The sequence below is a fragment of the Heteronotia binoei genome, chromosome 4 (genome assembly GCF_032191835.1).
Source record: "Heteronotia binoei isolate CCM8104 ecotype False Entrance Well chromosome 4, APGP_CSIRO_Hbin_v1, whole genome shotgun sequence".
Classification (NCBI taxonomy): Eukaryota; Metazoa; Chordata; class Lepidosauria; order Squamata; family Gekkonidae; genus Heteronotia; species Heteronotia binoei.
This window is the reverse complement of record NC_083226.1, coordinates 68,843,621-68,864,281: the sequence shown is the minus strand read 5'-3', so window position 1 is coordinate 68,864,281 and position 20,661 is coordinate 68,843,621. Positions and strand designations below refer to the sequence as shown.

General features: G+C 37.7%; 1 protein-coding gene across 2 annotated transcripts in view; it reads right to left on the bottom strand.

The window, feature by feature from the left end:
- The window catches only part of VPS13A (vacuolar protein sorting 13 homolog A), a 313,415-nt gene that overhangs the window by 239,384 nt on the left and 53,370 nt on the right, over positions 1–20,661 (bottom strand). For both annotated transcript variants that reach the window (XM_060237484.1, XM_060237485.1), the window contains exons 16-21: positions 13,122–13,216; positions 11,848–11,990; positions 3,547–3,748; positions 3,343–3,457; positions 1,646–1,782; positions 1,054–1,186 (exon numbers count right to left, since the gene is read on the bottom strand). In XM_060237484.1, the coding sequence (XP_060093467.1) occupies positions 1,054–1,186; positions 1,646–1,782; positions 3,343–3,457; positions 3,547–3,748; positions 11,848–11,990; positions 13,122–13,216 (825 nt within the window). The remainder of the gene's footprint in view (positions 1–1,053; positions 1,187–1,645; positions 1,783–3,342; positions 3,458–3,546; positions 3,749–11,847; positions 11,991–13,121; positions 13,217–20,661) is intronic.

The window sequence follows — 20,661 nt, the reverse complement described above, 5'->3', positions numbered from 1 at the left end:
AAGCTATTCCCACCTTCCCTCAGTTTGCTAGTACTTGCCTCTGTGCAGAGACCCTGGACTTCCTTGCTGGTCTCCCATCCAAATACTAACAAGGGTCGCTCCTGCTTAACTTTCAAGATCTGATAAGATCAGGCTTCCATGGGCCATTCAGGTCAGGGCAGATATTTCCTAAGAGCAGGGAATTGTTAAAATCCTTGCTTCTTTTAAAAGACAAAGGCCCACTTCGGAGATATTGGTGTTACAGTGCAAATGGGGATCTAAAATGAATGGATGCATCTAGACATTCAAATGAACCAGCGCACAAACTGATTTTAGCTACAAAATTGTAGTTTGAGTCAGTAGAAATTACAGTGCTATCCACATTTGAGAAGACAGGGTTAAGATTTTTGCATGTAGGGCCCAAACATCATCTTCTCTGGGCTGGGCAGAAGCTTGTAACACATCCCTCCCCATTCCATGTATACAACTTCAAGCATTATGAAAGAAACCCTTTTTTATTTTTGAAACTACATAAAGCAACTGTGTCGTATTACCTGGTTTGCAGATTGAGCCAGACTGTCCCACACACCCTGCCAGACTCTTAGGCTCTGGTAAAGTATACAATCTTCTCCTCCCCGCCCCATTCTCTCAGCTTGGGCCCTGGTTGCCTATGTGTCTCATCTTACACAGAGCAAGTCTGAGGACCTTGCATACAGTGTTATCTTTCAAGCCTTTGCTCAAAAGATGGTCCCTAATTAGAAATCAGTTGCTTTCAACTAAATGAGTTCAAACTCATTTAGACCTATTATCTTCTTTGTTTTTATCAGCACACAAGAGTCACAACTGGCCTGTTTGTCCAACAGGCTCTTCTCTTGCATATATACTTCAGTATCTTTTTGTTGTTGTTACTTAAAAAAAAACCTTGGTCACTGTCTGGCACCAAGTTGAAAGGTGAAGGGGATACAACACAAAATCTCACTCAGCCTCTGGCATACACTGAATGTTACTGAACAATTTATGTTAATTTAACTGCTATTTTTTTTTGTTTAGAAGTCAGTATTTATGAATACTTACTATGTTTGCTATAAAGAAGCTGTATGCTACTGAGCTGGATGTCAAATTTATCATATGCTCTTGCCATAATTTCTTCAAGAGTCCTTTCTTTGATTTTGACATTTAACAAGTTAGATCGACTTTTGCTAGCCATCTTAAGAAAAAAAGAAGTTAGTCTTCAAAAGTTCAAAGATTTTTTAAATACATAATCAAGTATTCACCATAAAATATTTTTGAAAAAAATTCACCCCCAATTAAATAAAAACTATAAAAATTAATTGACCTAGTATGATATCCTGTCTTCTAAATAACAGCATAGGATAATGAAAAGGAATGCTCTGAGGAACAAAAAAGTATTACTAATGTGATTCTCTCTAGATCTCTTACTGTTCTGCATACTGTCTACTATCAACAACCATGGTGGTAAAAATTTTTCTTCCAAATCTTTCTTTCCATTATTTAAAAATGGAGGAATATAACCTTAGCAGAATGCAGTTAAAACCAAAATACTTAAAAGAAATGAGAAAAAAAATCTGTTCTTTAAACCGAATGTTGTAAGCAAAAGCCAAACATAATAAATATGAGATGATATATTGGTACTTGAAAGATTTACCTTTAAATGACCAAGATCCAACAGTAATTTATCAGATGTTGGCTCATAAAATCCATTTTTTGGAATAATGACATAGGAAGCCATAAGATTTATTTTTAAATCTAGAACTTTCTGTGTTTCTATAATGTACACCAACCCTAGAAAAACATCAGAATAAAATAAATCTGAATTGAAAGACACAACAACAAACAATTGTGTTTAAACTGAATTATAAGTAGGAAAAAATCAGCACAAAAAAATCAGACCTTGTGTACAGCTAAGGATCGTTTAATCTCAGACCCTTCCCACAGTATGTCCTCATCCTTTGGAAGATTTGAAGGGAATTCTTTATTAGTCAACAGACTACTTCCACAGTACATGCCTTCTATGTGGTGTTTCCTTTGTTTATCATCAGCCTTTGATCCTTGGCATCATTTCTGCAGTCAAAACTTCCCTCTTTCTCCCAGCACGTAGGGATGTTCCTCGCTACACCTCCCCCCATTCTCGTTCTGATTGGCTGAATGGATTTTAACAGTGCATTTGTCCATTTAAATTTTAAATGCCTATTCTGCATAGCATGGCTCTTGCTTCCTGTCCTGAGAATGGATAACATTGAGTTTCCTGGTCTCATGGAGTTGATCACCTTGCAGTTTGCATTGTTCCAGGTTGTGATTCTATGTTTACAGACCTCCATTAACGCCTGCTCTGCCTACTAGAATCACTTGTGCCATAGAAGATGCCTTATCCACACCCTAGAATATCCCATGGCACACAAGCATCTCTTTTCAACAAAGCAAAATGAGGCAGAATAAGTGTTTGAACAGACCTTTGGCAGGCAGACTCTCCATCCAACCTGGAATACTTTTAAAAAAAATCCTACTGCAAATGTTACAGGAACAATCTGAAATCATGGAGGGGGAGGGCTCTGACTGATGTCAACTATGTTTTCTAATATGATGCTTGGAGGAATGCAAGCTGCTCACCAGGTTATAATGACCAAAATTGCATTCCTTCCTCAGTACTCTTACATTATTCTTTAAAACGTTTTTTTAAAAAAATAGCTGAGCAGGCAATAATAGTCGAAATAGAGTTCAAACACAATTAAATTTTTAAAAAAAATCAGAATCCCAGCTGAGATCCGATCACACAGTCTTCTGGTTACTAGTGCCATAGCACTATCTGCTATAATGAACAGCACAAAAGCCCTTAGAACGGGAAACAATAAGCCAATTAACTGTTCCGTGGTAACCTGAGTTTGGCGGAACATGCAAATATGGAAGGGAGGAGAGGGTAGACCTAGGTCTGAAAAACACTAGATGGGCAAAGATTTCCCCACTAGCTTGATGAGAGTCGAATGCTGGGATTGGAAAAACTTCCCAGAAACAGGGGATTCTGATGCTGGATGGCAAGAAGTGACAAGCTGCAGTCTTGCACCTGGGAGGGCATATCATCTGCGGAAATGAGGAAGAGTAGCAGGGGAATACAAGTGCTGGAGCAGGGAAACTTCACACTACCAAACCAGTCCCATTCAAATAGGATAGTCAACATGCAAGAGTATTCTTTGGGGCTGCTTAACCATATCACTTTTCTGTACTATTCCTGTACAGGAAACTATGAATGTCATGTATGAACTTCACACAAGTATTTACTGTACCTAAGCTGCTCTGCTGTAACTCATATTTTTAAAAAATCTTATTTACAAAGTGTTTGACACTTACCTGTTGCTGTCTTCTCACGAAATTCTTCCAGTTTCATCAAAGTTGCTGAGGTTAGTTGCTCCAAACGAACATCACTAGGGGGTCGGAAAAAATCGACTAAGCTGTTTACAGTCATCTGAAAAAAATATAAAAGCAAGGGTATATATATACTCAATGTAGCACTGCATGTACACTCACACACTAATAAAATAGGTTTTTACTTACAGCATCATATATTATTTCCAAAGGCTGTGATTCTACTCTTAACTTCTGATTTGCACTCTCATATAAAGGATTGGTCTCAAACATTATGGTGAAGAGTGAAGTATTGTTTTCTAAATGGACTGTTCGAGAAGACAGTAAACAGGGTATTATTCTTCCTTGAGCCATTCCCTGTACTTCGAATGCACTTACACTTGATTCAAATCTGTATAGAGTAAAAAGTAAAGTATAAAAAACTATGTGCATGATTTTACTACAAAAATACCCCATCCCAATTTTACTTTATTGCCCTGCTAGTATATAAATAAAGGACATCTGACTTTTGCGCTATTCATTACAGTTCCCCGCGTATAACAGTTTACATTTGTAATAATTAGCTGTTACAATTTCATCTTCTATTATATTTAACAGTATCCATACTATTAGTTCCTTGCATAGAATGCTAACTAAAACAAGAGGCAAAAGCAAAAGAGTTGGGGGGGGGAGTGTAGGAAAATAAAACATACTCTAAAATACTAAAGCCAAAAATCTGGCAGGTTAGTTGCGGCAAGCAAAATCTGGTTCCTCATCAACTTTGTGGACTCATGGGCCCTCTAGTTCCTCTGTCTACAGTACTTCATGTGCCAAAAACTTATTTATATCTCTCTTCCTGGCAACAGTATATAAACCCTAAGTCCTAAATTGGAGAATTTTCCTTCTATGTGATTGCTAAATAGGACTCCAAACATTAAATCCGCCACATCTTTAGAAAACTACCTAGTCAGAGAGGGTAATAAATGACGCCTCTTGGTTCCTTACCGAGCCTGTTACTACTGAGGTAGCAATAATGTACCATAAACAAAGATCTATTTTCTTAACTACCATGAAAACCACAGGAAGCTCCCAAGGCAATTTTTTTATCCAGAGAAAAGCAAGGAGTCAGTAAAGCAGTCACAGCCACTTCCTGGTGGACTAGCAAAAAACAAATTCACAAGTAAACAATGTCACTGCTCCTCCATACTTGACACTACCCAGTGGTCCAGATGTTGGGAATAATGAAGCAATACTCTAAATGTCCAGGGAAGAACTCAGCCAAGGTTTTGATACACATACTAAGGGCTGAATGAACTGAAAAGAAGAAATACTGATTCTGTAGTGTTTGGCTGGAATGTGGAGAAAACTAGACAGATGTGTTTCCTTCTAGACTGAATTACACTCCCTTTAATTACTTTTTTTAAGTCTGGACTGAATTGCTCTAAGGTACAGTTGCCTAAAAGACAGGAATAATACAACTTTATCAGAGGTTCGAAGCATTTGTTACCCCATAACCAGCTCTGGTTTGGGACACATGTTTTTGAAAAATACACATATATGCTCCACTGTGACTTCTCAGGCCATATGATTTCTGAGATTCTGGAAATAACAAGTCAGGAGGCAATCAAAAAGCTGATTCACAGGAAGCACTCAGGTTCCCCTGGTAGCCCAAATGCTCCTCTGACAATCACTCTATTCGTTGGCTTTCTGAGGGCTCATCTAAATCCTGGCCATGATTAATGATCAAGGCTTGCAGGATAGTCATCCTTCTAGGATAATCCAGGAATCAGGTATACAAAGCAAATTTCTCTGGAAAACTAAGCAGCAGGAGATAGGACCATCAGACATTGACTGGCCTTTGTCAACAGACATTTAATCAGCTTTGCCACTCAGGTAATTCAATCAATCCATCCAGATGTACCCATCTGGTACCCATCATCAGGCCTGGGAATTCCCAACTGAACCTGACACAGAGGGATTTCTTCTGCCCATATTCCTGAAGAACATATGCTGACTGGTCTCTTGCTCTGTTCTGGGCATCCACATTATGTAAAACGGCTAGATCTGTTTACTTGGGACTGTTGGCCTCCAACTGTCATACAATACTCCTTCCAAAGGAGAAATTTTTGGTTTGGAAGGTTTCAATAACTCAAAGTTCCTTCAGAGGAACTCTGTACCATCATTTGCTATAAAAATACTGCAGATAAGTAATGAGACTTTGAAAACATTGGTCTCTTTCCAGTCTCATATAGTGGCCAACCAGTTCTTCTGGAAGGCAACAACAGGACATAGAGGCTGAGGCCTTCCTATGTTGCTTCTCCTGGCTTTGGGATTCAGAGGTTTAGTGCCTCTGAATGTGGAAGTTGCCCTTAATCACCATGGCTAGTAGCAACTGATAGACCTATCCTCCATTAATCTATTCCATGCCCCTTTAAAGCTGTTTATTCCTGTTGCCACTACATCCTCTGATAGCAAATTCTACATTTTAAACACTCATTAAAGTAGGCAGGTAAAGCTTATACAATAAAACAATAAAATTGAATAAGCAATAAAGCTGAATTGTGTTGAACCTGCTCATTTGAAGTGTTTTGCACTATAAAAGGGAAATATATCCATAAGTGGACAACAAGTTTTTTTTGTGTGTGTGTGCATACATGTGTGCGGGTGGGTGTGTTTATGATGCATAATACATCGTAATTAACAAGATTAAAAAAAATAGATATACCAGATTAAACCAACCAATCTTTTAATAGTTACATCATCCCAGCAACTCCATTGCTTTACTCTCTCTAAGACAGAGGAGCCAGAGAAAAGAGGGCAAATCCCTTGTTCATTGTGTGGACTTTTTATAGTTTTTATATCAGTGAGCCTCTCTTTCTTATCAAAGCTAACAGCACTACCATCATCTCCACTTGACTGGGATCTATAAGCCTGTCTAGCAAAACAATCCCTAGCAGAGTTACACTGTTCTAAACCCAGTGACTTTAATGGACTTAGAAAACTGTAACTTTGCTTATAACTGTACTGCAGTTATTTTATTTATATAATTTTGTCATATTTCCCTCAAATTGCTCAAAGTAATTTACAAATCACTAAAACCACAAAACAGAACAGTAGAAATAATACACCATCCATATGCATAATACATCATAATTAACAAGATTAAAAAAATAGATATACCAGATTAAACCAACCAATCTTTTAATAGTTACATCATCCAAAAGCCAAATGAATGAGGAATCCTATATCCCTTATGAAAAGTCAAACTGAAAGAGGCTTTCCACAATTTTGAAAAAGGAGGCAATACAACAGAGAAGATCCGAACTGTCTCTCGCTGCTATTGATCTTACCTGATGGGAAAATGGGTACTGTCAGCAAAAGCTTTCTGACAGAAATTTAGCCTGCATATGGGCATTTATCAGGAGAAACAGTCCTTCGGGTGTGCTCCAGGGCAAGAAAGGTTTTTAAAATTAACATCAGTACCTAGCTCATAAAAAACTGGCAGCCAGTGCCTCTAGTCATGGACTGTAATAAAGTAAACCGAACTGAATAAAGCCCTTTTGGTCTTAAAGGTGCCACTTCACTCAGACTTCATTTATCAGTTAGGATCTGTTCCTCCTTCTCATTCACTTTGATCCGTTATCTTAATTGCCAAGGAAAGGAAGATAAGAACAGTTGGGGGGCGGAAAGAGTTTTAACAGTAAATTTAATGCAATTTGTGACATTAGTGACTGGTATAGCGACAGCTGTTACTTTTCTCCCTCATTCAACCCTGTTCTGTTTTGTTGCTGTATTGCTGTATTTCAGTTTTGTTTTACTTTTAATTTGTTCTCAATTTGCTCTCAATGTATTTTATGATACTGACAGGGGAGTGGGGCATTTAGTCATTTACTAATGGAAGGCTGATTTTAACTTTAATTTTAGGTCCAAGGCATTCTGTGGGTCTTACTATTTCTGTGAACCTTCTACCCTGCTCATAGCTTCTATGTTTGCAATCTTTTAAAATGTTAGTGTTGATGTTACTGTTCAGTAAAAGGCAGCCAAATTAAACCTTTGATGGAATTTGCAAGTTTGCAGCACTTGAAAGCCTGCAAATGTCTTTAGGAGGTCTTAGTTAAATCACCTGGAATCGAGTGTTGTGATTGGAAATCAATGCATTGGCTATTCTGCATTTTATGGTTCTTTTCCTCCCTTTGTCTAAATTTGAAGAGAAGCCATTCCTAGTTTTGTTCTTTAGCTGTAAAGATGTAGAAGTTAGTGTCTGTTATTTTCTTCCCAGTTTTACCCTTCCCTTGTAGTTTTAAGTAAAGCAATCATATTCATTTAAACACACACATGATCTCTGCATATTCTTTGCTGCGCTGCTAATTTAAAACTGGTAAATAATATTTTTCTCTAAGAATATCCAACAACCTGCCTTGTTGTGTCAGACTTCAAAAGCTAGCTAAAAGAAATGATGTTCTGAAGCAGCAAAACTAAGTTACATATTTACGCATAATAATTAGGGCCCCCACAAAAAATGTGCCCTACCAAATGAAAAATCCTGGCTACGGGCCTGTGCGCACAACCACAAAATGACTGTAAGTAAGAGATGGAGCCAACCACAAAATGTCAGGAAGCAAGGTCACATTTATACTTAAACGATACCGCTCATACAGCCGATTCGGCTTTGAGCAGTGTCACACCGAGACTAAAAATAAATGTATTTATACATGCACCTATATAATGATTTAGTAATTTTTAGTCTTAACTGACTGAGAAAAGTACTTGGTGACTTCCAGTGTAATATTAAAATCCACCAATGCTAAAAGAAATCTCAAATTAGAATCATAGAGTTGGAAAGGAGCTCCAGGGGTCACCTAGTCCAAACCCCTGCACAATGCAGGAAATTCAGTAGTACCTTGCTACTACACAGAAAATGGCAAAGAGAACAGAAAAACCCTCTCCAGGATCCCTGGCAAAACTGGTCTGGAGAAAAATTACTGCCAGACCCCAAAGTGATGAACAGCATTTTCCTGGGCATGTAAGAAGGGGCCACAAGAACTAAGCACTGATGCAATTCTTCCTGCTCTCCTCATGATCAGCATTGCTTTCAGATGGTTTAAAAACTAGGTGTTTATGTTCTACCCCTGTGCCAATCCTAGGCTACAACTCCCTTCCCTCATCACATATAAGATTTTATTCAACTATTTCTTGCCACATTAAGCAGGTCGCAGTTGAATAGACAATGTTAGAGTGTCTATTCAGCCAGAACCACATCGACACACTCAACCAGAGTAAGGCACCTTATTTAAGCATTCCAGTAACTCCTGTGATGTAATGGCATTCAATCTAGTCAGTGTGGAACTGTCAAGAAATCAAAATAAACTGGGAGAGCACACTCCACATGGTACTTCTAGTATTGAAGAGAGTGCTGTTAAAGGCCCTTGTTCTTTCAGATCATAAAGGGAAATTCTAAGTGTCTGGATGCAACTTTAAACCAATCTGCTCCACGAACTTTGAAAGGAGTCTGCTTGCAGTAGATGTATCTGTTTGATTCCATGGAGAATAAAATCTTAATCCACAATCTAAAGGTTGTAGCCAAATCTGAGCTTTGAGTGACTTGAGACCTAGTTCTGCCCTTGGTGATAATCCAGCAATACAATTAGGAGCAGCAGTAATTTTTCAAAGAAAACAATCAATTCTCCACATGCTTCAATTCACAAAAGTGCTCCACACAAAAACGGTGGTTCTACTTTGGTGTTAAATATAGTGACAGCAGCTGGAATAAACTGTCACCTTTAAAATAGAAAAACCAGCTTATTGCCCCCATAGCAATAAGTATTGTGGTCCATGCATTTCTAATGTGAGTTGTCCAAACATATTAGATTGAAAATAAATTTCAATTGGGTAATCTGTTCAATAAGATTTCTACACCAAAGATATCTTTGCTGACAGAAGGACCTAGAAAACTGCATCACTTTAGACTTACTAGAATTTATAATCAGGCCCTCAGAGTCACAATACTCTGCAAAAGAGCATAAAAGTCAGTGTAGACCATAGGGGTTCTATACAGTATAGTAAGAATATAGTAATATTAGGATAGAAGTTAGTGACAATACATGAGGAAGTGAAGTCATGTATAACTCTAGTTGTCTTCAACATTTACAGCAGAAGCTCTGTTTAAAAGGATGCCTTTTACAATCATATTGTTTAGATATATTTTCTTGCATACTAGTTGCTTTCAGTTACCCAGTGAAGATAGTTGTGCTGTACCAGCAGCTTCTGCAGCAGCAATCTGCACATTCAATTAGATCTCCAACAAGTCAATCAGAAGCCCCGCTGGGCAAAAGCTCTACCTATCTCTGAGCCAGGAGGCAACATCACAGAAAAGTCTCGGCCTCTATGCCCTCTTGTTGGTCCTCAGGAGGAATTGGTTAGCCACTGTTAGCCACTGTGTGAGACAGGATGCTGGACTAGATGGACTACTGGTCTGATCCAGCAGGGTCTCCTTATGTTTTTATTTTCTAAAACCATGTGGCAGGCACCAGAAAAGGTGTTAGCAGATACCCTGGCACCTAGGGGCACCATACTGGGGACCCCTGACTTAAATGAACTGATGGTAGGAACATAAGAGAACATAAGAGAAGCCATGTTGGATCAGGCCAACGGCCCATCAAGTCCAACACTCTGTGTCACACAGTGGCAAAAAATGTTATATACACACATACACTGTGGCTAATAGCCACTGGTGGACCTGTGCTCCATACACTGTGGCTAATAGCCACTGATGGACCTGTGCTCCATATTTTTATCTAAACCCCTCTTGAAGGTGGCTATACTTGTGGCCGCCACCACCTCCTGTGGCAGTGAATTCCACATGTTAATCACCCTTTGGGTGAAGAAGTACTTCCTTTTATCCGTCTTAACCTGTCTGCTCAGCAATTTCATCGAATGCCCACGAGTTCTTGTATTGTGAGAAAGGGAGAAAAGTACTTCTTTCTCTACTTTCTCCATTCCATGCATTATCTTGTAAACCTCTATCATGTCACCCCGCAGTCGACGTTTCTCCAAGCTAAAGAGTCCCAAGCGTTTCAACCTTTCTTCATAGGGAAAGTGCTCCAGCCCTTTAATCATTCTAGTTGCCCTTCTCTGCACCTTCTCTAAAGCTATAATATCCTTTTTGAGGTGCGGCGACCAGAACTGCACACAGTACTCCAAATGAGACCGCACCATCGATTTATACAGGGGCATTATGATACTGGCTGATTTGTTTTCAATTCCCTTCCTAATAATTCCCAGCATGGCATTGGCCTTTTTTATTGCAAACACACACTGTCTTGACACTTTCAGTGAGTTATCTATCATGACCCCAAGATCTCTCTCTTGATCAGTCTCTGCCAGTTCACACCCCATCAACTTGTATTTGTAGCTGGGATTCTTAGCCCCAATGTGCATTACTTTGCACTTGGCCACATTGAACCGCATCTGCCACGTTGACGCCCACTCACCCAGCCTCAACAGATCCCTTTGGAGTTCCTCACAATCCTCTCTGGTTCTCACCACCCTGAACAATTTAGTGTCATCCGCAAACTTGGCCACTTCACTGCTCACTCCGAACTCTAAATCATTTATGAACAAGTTAAAAAGCATGGGACCGAGTACCGAGCCCTGCGGCACCCCACTGCTTACCGTCCTCCACTGCGAAGACTGCCCATTTATACTCACTCTCTGCTTCCTATTACTCAGCCAGTTTTTGATCCACAAGAGGACCTGTCCTTTTACTCCATGATTCTCAAGCTTTCTAAGGAGCCTTTGATGAGGAACTTTATCAAAAGCTTTCTGGAAGTCAAGGTAAACAACATCTATCGGGTCTCCTTTGTCCACATGTTTGTTCACCCCCTCAAAGAAATGCAACAGGTTAGTGAGGCAAGATCTTCCCTTGCAGAACCCATGCTGAGTCTTCCTCAATAACCCGTGTTCATCAATGTGCCTACTCATTCTGTCCTTGATAATGGTTTCTACCAACTTTCCCGGTATTGAAGTCAGACTGACTGGCCTGTAGTTTCCCGGATCTCCTCTGGAACCTTTTTTAAAGATGGGGGTGACATTTGCTACCTTCCAGTCCTCAGGAACGGAGGCAGATTTCAATGAAAGATTACAGATTTTTGTTAGAAGATCCACAAGTTCAACTTTGAGTTCCTTCAGAACTCTCGGATGTATGCCATCCGGACCCGGTGACTTATTAGTTTTTAATTTGTCTATCAGTTGTAGGAAGGACTCCTCCACTCTGGTCTTCAGAAAGCTCATGCTCCAAGGCAGAAGACTGATATCAGGAATCTTCCAATTCCCCTATAGATCATTCTTATACAAGAATGACTGCAAACAGCTGCAGCAAATTGACATACCCATGCAACTGGATACAAGCCTACTAGTAGTAACAATTTACAAGTACTAAGCACCTACAACTTACAACAAAATTTAAAAGATCCAATTTTTACAAAATAAGCATTAGGTTCAATGAAATATTACCTTATTGCTTCAGCTCCAGGTCGCTGTGTTATTGTTGTACGTAAATCAATTAATGCAAGTTTTATCAGCTCAGGCTTGTCCACATTTTCTCTTACTGACACCTTCATGCTTAACAGCTTTACATATAGCTTTATGGCTTCATACTGCATAAATTGAAAACATATTTGTAAATTGCAATATTTATCTGTTCAACATGTAAAATATTCCATATTATTATTTGAAAGATAATACTGTTTATATGCTATTAACAAAGCAATCCTAAGTAGGTCTTCTTAGAATGCTACTCAGGACCATTCAGTGGCACTTACTCCCAGGATATGTTCTTAGAATTCCACTGTCAAATTTTCAACAAACAGAATTCAAAAATACACTTGGTCACTCATACATACGAACAGAAAAGTAGGAGGCAGATAGAAGTACTAATGGAACAATGCTGAAGAAAAACAAAAAAGCCCTCATCTAATACTGAGGGCCAGTTCCATCATTACTGTTTCTGCACTTGCAATTTAAGATTAAAGAGCAAAACTGGTTTAAAAAACAACAACAGAACCAGCTCTGCCCCCACAAATATTCATTTAAATGGAAAAACCAGATGAGAACTGATGCACATGTTCAAGATGTATCTGTTGCACTTCCATCTGACTTCTCTAACATGATCAAGAATTCTACCTTGATTAGTTGGGTTTTTTTTCTTCACGACCCGGATTGTGACTTTAATGTCAGTACACACTGAAACTATGACAACTCTGGTCCCCCTAGAGTGGGGCTTCTTCTGCTAAAGCTGAACATTACAGTGCCTTGGCAAGCAGTTCTTAATTACTAGCCTTTGTGTTCATGCCAAGTGCAGCTCTGCTACTCTGATACTACTGCAACAAAATTCAGAAATTATTCTCAAGCTTTCTCAAGGCAATGCTGAAACTCCAATTTTTTCCTCGCTCCATCCATTGTACTGGGAGAAAAGACATTGTCAGGTTTGTTCACACTAAAAACCTGTAACATTTTCAAACAATATTTTGAACAAGACATGAAGCATGCGATGAGAATGACCTCCAGTCTGTTTGAATGTTTGAAATATGTCTGATTTCTGACTGTGTTAAACATGACTGATTATTTTCCTGGGAGGGGGGCGTATTTTCATGCGCTATATCTAACTGGATTCTAGATTATTCAGGCCTGAATGACTGAAAATAATTCTACCTCCAATTGTATGGCATCAATACACTGAATACGTTACAGTACCTACAAACAAATACTATAAACCAAATCACACTCACTGTTTTGGGTAATGTAGGATCAGCAGCTGTTTCACTATAACCGATTGCTGCATAGAGTTTATTCTTCTCCTGCGGAGTCATCAGCTGTTCAAGACCTACCGATCAATCAATATTTATGTAATCAATTAAAAACAAAATTGTGGCTGTCATGCTGCCATTCATCACAAAGTACACAATTACAATACTCAATTACTGAAAAAGATAACTTTTTAAAGGCATTTGATGATAGTTTGCTACTCCATAAAACTTAATTTACAGACAGTGGATTGGATCCAGACTAAATTTTCCAATACAAAAATGGAAATTTCCTGCCTCCCTTGCCCAGTGCAGTCCACTGATCTTACAAAATTCTATTTCTGGGGGGGATATGGAGCCCTGAAGAACATTGGGGTGGGGTGGTTCTGCAGCAGGAAGGGGGAATCAAGTGATATTGTCAGTTTAGTTTGGACCCAACCAACAGTAAAAAGTCTGAAGAGTTGGCATTTATCCACAGAGCGAGTTGACTCAGAAGTCAGTCCAGAAACTTTGCATTTATTACCACATGTATGACAGTGGATATCAAGTATATGGGCAAAGAAATGCTTCTATTTCAAGAAAAAAAGGGCTGAAGTACTATCTTAAATATCAAGCTATCACATATACATCTAGCATGAGTATGACTGAGTATGACTGAAGAAAGATGCTGCAGGCCTGAGGTCTCATCTGTACAGGATTTCAGACTAGCAAACAATTATGGCTAGCTAGCAATTTCAGAAGAAAGCACTATGAAAATATGAAGGGGAAAAATATATCAGGAGACCCAAGAGAGTATCTCAGATAACAAAATAAGCATAAGGAGTGGGTGGCCATTGTTGTTTTAAGCATTGGTAGCCAACAGGCTGGACTGTGATCAGTGGTGTCAAACTCATTTGTTATGAGGACCGGATGTGACATAAATCAGATCTTGTCATAATTGTAATGCCAGGTAGTGGAAAGGATGGGGAGAGACGGTGGCTCAGTGGTAGAGCATCTGCTTGGTAAGCAGAAGGTCCCAGGTTCAATCCCTTACATCTCCAAAAAGGGTCCAGGTAAGTAGGTGTGAAAATCCTCAGCTTGAGATCCTGGAGAGCCGCTGCCAGACTGAGAAGACAATACTGACTTTGATGAACCAAAGGTCTGATTCAGTATAAGGCAGCTTCATATGTTCAAATATGAAGGGTTTTGGTCATGGAGGATTGAGCTGCTCTTCAGCAGACGGGCAGATCAGAACCTCTGTTCTGGGCAGAGAAGGTGATCTTAACACCTGTTGCCTACCCCTTCCAGGTGGTGGGGGGGGCAAGAAATGCATGTGAAGTTCTGAGAGAATTTACTTTGGCTGACACGGAACTCCAGTGGGGTTTCTTTTTGGCTTTGAAGAGTCCCCCGAGAAGGACTGCATTCTATCGTCTACAGAGGATCTCTGAGGCCATTAAATTGGCTTAAATCCACTAAGATACAAAGCTTCTATGAGACTGATTAACATCTGATAACTAAGAGAGCAGTGCGAAGAAGGAAATCAGAACTGAAGGTAAAAGATTTATATCTATCACTCCGGGACAAATAAAAGACTAAATAAAACTAAAAGCAAAGGTCTGGAACCAGAAATGCAATAGTATACCCAGGAGTATAAAGGAGGGGTTGAAATTGGGACTTTAAAATTGTGAAAGACAAGTTTAAAAGAGGAAAAATAGATATTGTTTGGAATACCTGCGGTTTCAATAGAAAACCCCTCCTAGAAGATCTGCTGAGCTAGTGATTATAATACAGGAAGTGTCGTCACTGAAAAAACGTGAGACTTCACAACCATAGAAAACGAGACTTTGTGTCAAGAAAGGAAGGTAAAGGACGGCGCCATTATGAGAAGGGAAAAATAAAAAGTCCTCCAGCCCTCTCTAGGACTCCAAACCATAGAGAAGTATCAGTTGCCATTACAAGAAGGTCAAAATTTTAAAAGTTAATAAAAAGAAATGTGTACATTGAAAGAGAGCAGAGCCGGCAGATATCATCATTAAAAGGTAAAATCTATTGGACTATAAACTTAGAACTAATTTTGGTGTTGTTTTGGAGAAAAAAGGAAAAAAGTTTTTAAACTGACAGAAAAACAGCAGCCATTTTAGGCAAAAATAATAATAATAATTAATATCTTGACTTAGAAGCATCAGAGAACGGCGGTTTTGGGCTCATTTAATATGGCATGATCTAATCTATAAGACTGTGTGCTTAAAATCTGAATTTGAGAGGTCAATTTCTGAACCTATTTAAAGCAACACCCAAGCAGCTATGATGGAACTGAGATCAGCAGCAAAGCAGCAACGTATGAGGGCTGGATCACTTGAAGAAGAGAGAATGGTTAAATTTAAACCAGACAAGACTGATAAAGCAGGATGGCAAGAAGCAATGGATGCTATGGAAGCAAGATTGGCAAATATAATTAGAGAAACAAAAACAGTTAAAAAGAGACATTGAGACAAGTGCAGAAGATGTGAAAAAAGAGATTGAAGATCTCAGAAAAGATTCACAAGCAGGTCTGCAGAAAGTGCAAAAAGTAGAAGAAAACGTGAACGACCTAGATATGAGAATGGACTATGTAGATTCCACTATGCAAAAATTACAGGAGAAAGCATTACTAGCTGACTGTAAATTAATGGAGAACCAATTATGGCTAAGGGGTGCCTGAGTCTACTATTACTGATCTAAGGACATATATAATTGAAATTATTGCTAATTTTTTTTTCATTTCATTTTATTTGATTTTAGGAGAAGACCCAGAAGAAACTCATCATTACTATTGACAGAGTTTGAATGCGTAGGAAGGTGTGGTCCCCTGAGTGAGTAGATAGTTGGGTGCACTCCAGAACACTGTGGTAAAACAAAGACTCCACAACAGCCAGTTAACAGATATATTTTGGGTTAAACGTAAGAGGCAGTCAAAACAGGCAATGGTCATACACAGAATAGCAGTCCTCCAATATGCAGCACCAAATCACAGTCCAATAGAGAAGTCAAAAGTCAGTCCAATACATTACATGAATCCAGCAAGTCAGTCAGTCAAAGAAACAGTTCAATAGAGTTTCTCCTTCACATATGTCATTCATACAGCATCGCCCAAGGCCAAGGCACGGCATGTAACCAAGGCAAAGTGCTGTGGGTAATGCTACCACAGATATAGTGCAGCCACCCAATCCTAAGCCTGATTGGTAACATGAGCTACACCTGTGCTTCTCGTGACTTCTATCACAGCTGTATAGTTTTAGTTGCATAACCTTGACTCAGCAGTTTAGTTCTTAAAGGAACTCAAACACTGACAACTATGATTATATTTACAGGGTAAATTTGGAATATGCCCCAAAAAAATAAATTACCAAGAGATATGGTGGTAAGATTTGTGACAAGAGACATGGTGGGAAGGATTCTTAGTAAACAATTTAAGAGCCCACTGGAGGTGGATGGCAGTAAAGTAAGAATTATTAAAGAACTGCCAAGGAAAGTCATCAGTGACAGGAGACTCTATAAAAGGATGACAGAAAAGCTGAGAGAAAAACAAATAAGATACAGATGAGAACTTCCAGAGGGTTTGAGTTTTGAATTCAAACAGCAAAGATTTACCATCATAACCATTCAGCAAATGACAAACTTTCTGAGTGAGCATAAAGACTTTGAGGAATCAGATCAAGAATAAAATCCATTATGGATTACAAATTAATATCTTCTAATATAGATGGACTTAACTCACCACAAAAAAGAAGGGCAACTTTTCACTGGATTGGGAAACAAAAATGTAACATAATTTGTCTACAAGAAGTACGCATCAAACAAATGTATTGCAAATTTTTATGGAATAAACAACTTGGTGTGGAATTTTTTTCATTGGCTAAGGAGAAAAAAAGGGGGGTAGTTTTTTTATATCAAACAAGAACTAGACCCAAAATTAATTTTTAAAGATGATGATGGCAGATATATTGTGGTAGAAGTGACACTGAATTATAAAAGAACTTTGTTGCTGGGAGTATATGCTCCAAATGGAGCAAAAGACTCTTTTTTTAAAGATATAATGCAACAATTAGACCAAGTGGTGCACAATTAAATTATGATAATGGGAGACTTTAATGGAACACTGAAAAATACTCTGGACAGAACTGGGAAAAAAATAATGAAGGGAAACTACCAAAATCATTATTTGAATTGGTAAAACAAGAGAGTTTAGAGGATATATGGAGGGAATTAAACCCCAAAGAACGTGATTATACTTACTTTTCAGCAAGGCACAACTCTTTTTCGAGAACTGATATGATTTGGACCACAAAAGATCTTGGACTTTTAACAAAAAAAATAGAAATACTTCCTAAAATAAGAGCAGACCACAATCCAATATTGTGGTCTGTAAAATCAGGGGAAAAGACTCTAAGGTGGCGGATAAATGAGGATTGATACAGTAACAAGAAATAGTGGTGTCTCTGGAAAAGGAAACTAAATGCTTCTTCCAAATAAATGAAAAAGAAGATACCCAGTTTCGAATTGTGTGGGATGCATATAAAGCAGTAATGAGGGGTACTTTGATTACATTGAACAACAAGGACAAAAGAGCCAAAAATAAACAAATGATGGACATTCAGAAAAAAATTGGCAAAAAAGAAATAGCTTAAAAAACGACCTGGGAAAAGAAAGATCATAAGAGAAATTACAATATTACAAAGCCAACTGAGCCATTTGCTGAATAAAGAATTGGAATGGAATTTAATAAAGACTACAGCAGAAATCTTTTAAAGGTGCAAATAAACCTGGAAAATATCTTGCATGGCAAATGAAAAAAAGAAGGGAGAATAAAGTAATTAACAAAATTGTATCTGGAGAAAAAGACATTGTTGACCATGAAGGCATTAAAAGGGAATTTTACAAATATTATGCCAAGCTGTTTCGCAGACACAGAGAAAGCATTTGACAATGTGCATTGGACTTTATGTTTGCAGTGATGGAGAAATTGAGATTGGGAGAAGACTTTATTAGAATGGTAAAGGCGATATATTCCGAACAATCAGCAAGGCTCTGCATTAATGCAAACTTAACAGAAAAAAATTAAAATAAATAAAGGAACAAGACAAGTTTGCCCTCTATCTCCAATGATATTTATAATGACTTTAGAGGTTTGTTAATTCAAATCCAAGATGATAAAGAGATAGAGGGGCTAAAAATGAAAGGTTTTTTCTATAAATACAGAGCATTTGCAGATGATGTGATGTTTATAAATGAAAATCCCACTCATGTAACACCATTGCTGCTAAGATACAAGAATATGGAGAGTTGGCAGGCTTTTATATAAACAAAGAAAAAATCAAAAATTATGTGTAAAAATATGTTAAAGAGTAAGCAGGAAAAACTACAGAGATTAACAGAGTGTGAAATAACCTCAAAAGTAAAATACTTTGGTGCAGAAATAACAATGAAAAATATTGATTTATATAAAAACAATTATGAGAAACTCTGGCGCAAGATCGATGGAGATATGATGAAATGTTTGAAAACACAATTTTATTGATAACATATGGTAACTATATCCATTAATACCTTATTTTTATCTATCCCATATGCTATTTTCTAGTTCCCCCTCCCCCAGTTACTTGACTCCCGCCGAAGTTATATACTTAAAATACTAACATTTAAAGGAGCCCTTAAACCATAAGAACCTATATTCATATTCTACTTTTTTCTAGTACTTGATCATTATTAAAAAATTGTCCAATATCCTTTTATATTCCATTCTTCTTCTACATAACATCTAAACTTTTTCCACTCTTTTCATACACTTCCAAATCATAGTCTCTTAAGATTCTTGTTAGTTTGTCCATCTCACTACATGTTATAACTTTTACAATCCAATCCCATTTTTCTGGTATTTTTTCTTGCTTCCATAACTGCGCATACAATGTCCTAGCCGCTGAAAGCAAGTACCAGATCAAAGTTCTATCTTCTTTTGGAAATTTTTCCATTTGTAATCCCAATAAAAAAGTCTCTGCTACTTTCTTGAATTCATATCCCAAGATCCTTGAAATTTCTTGTTGAATTATCTGCCAAGACTTTTTCGCTCTTTCACAAGTCCACCCCATATGGTAAAAAGAACCTTCATGTTTTCTACATTTCCAACATCTGTCTGGCATCTTTTTATCCATCTTTGCCAATTTTTTAGAAGTCATATACCACCTATACATCATCTTAAAACAATTTTCTTTTATACTCTGACATGTTGATAATTTCATAGAGTTCTTCCAAAGATACTACCATGTATCCATCTGTATTTCTTTATTTACATTAATTGCCCACTTAATTATTTGAGATTTTACTACCTCATCTTCCGTAGACCATTTTAATAGTAACATATATATTTTTGAAATTAATTTTTCATTATCTCCAAGCAGAACTTTTTCCATTTCTGTTTGCTCATGTCTTATTCCTTCAGTTTTGATATTCTCCACCAGGCTTTTTATTTGTTGCATTTGAAACCAATCATATTTTGTATTCACCTCCTCAGGAGTTTTCAATTCTATTTTGCCACTTTGTATTTTTAGTAACTAATTCTATGACAACCCTCTCTCTTCACTGGTTTCAGCTGTTATTTTTATTACTTCTGCTGGCACTATCCATAATGGCTTTCTCTCATCACCATATTTCTTGTACTTCATCCATGTGTTTAACAAATTATTTCTGATATAATGGTGAGAAAAAAACCCATCCATCTTTTTCTTTCCATAGAACATATAAGCATGCCAACCGAATTTATTTCCATGAGCTTCCAACATTAGAAGTTTTTTATTCAACAGCGTCATCCAGTCTTTTATCCATGATATAGTCTTAAATCTGGTAGCTGGAATCCTCCTCTCTCTTTAGCATCTGTTAAAATTTTCATTTTAATCCTTGGTTTCTTCCCAGCCCATACAAATTCTGAAATCTTCCTTTGCCATTTATTAAATTGTTTGCTATCTTTCACAATCGGAATGGTTTGAAACAAATACATTATTCTCAGAAGAATATTCATCTTAATTGCAGCTATTCTGCCCAGCAATGACAGATTAAGTTTATTCCATTTCACCATATCTTCATCCATTTTATGCCATAGCTTTTCATAGTTATTTTTGAACAAATCAATATTCCTCATTGTTATCTCCAAGCCCAAATACTTTACTTTAGAAGTAACTTCACATCCCATCAGTCTCTGCAATTCCTTTTGTTTATTTACTTGCATGTTTTTACATAAAAAAATCGATTTTTCTTTATTAACAGAAAGTCCCGCCAACTCTCCATATTCTTATATCTTGGCTAACAGCAAAGGTATTACTTGTATAGGATTTTCAGCTATAAACATTATATCATTAGCAAACGCTCTATATTAAGTAAATCCTCTAATTTTTATCATCTAATATTTGCATCAGCAAAATTTCAAGAGTCATTATAAACAACAATGGTGAAAGCAGACAACCTTGTCTTGTACCTTTACTGATCATCATATCCTCTGTGAGGTCTGCATTTATAT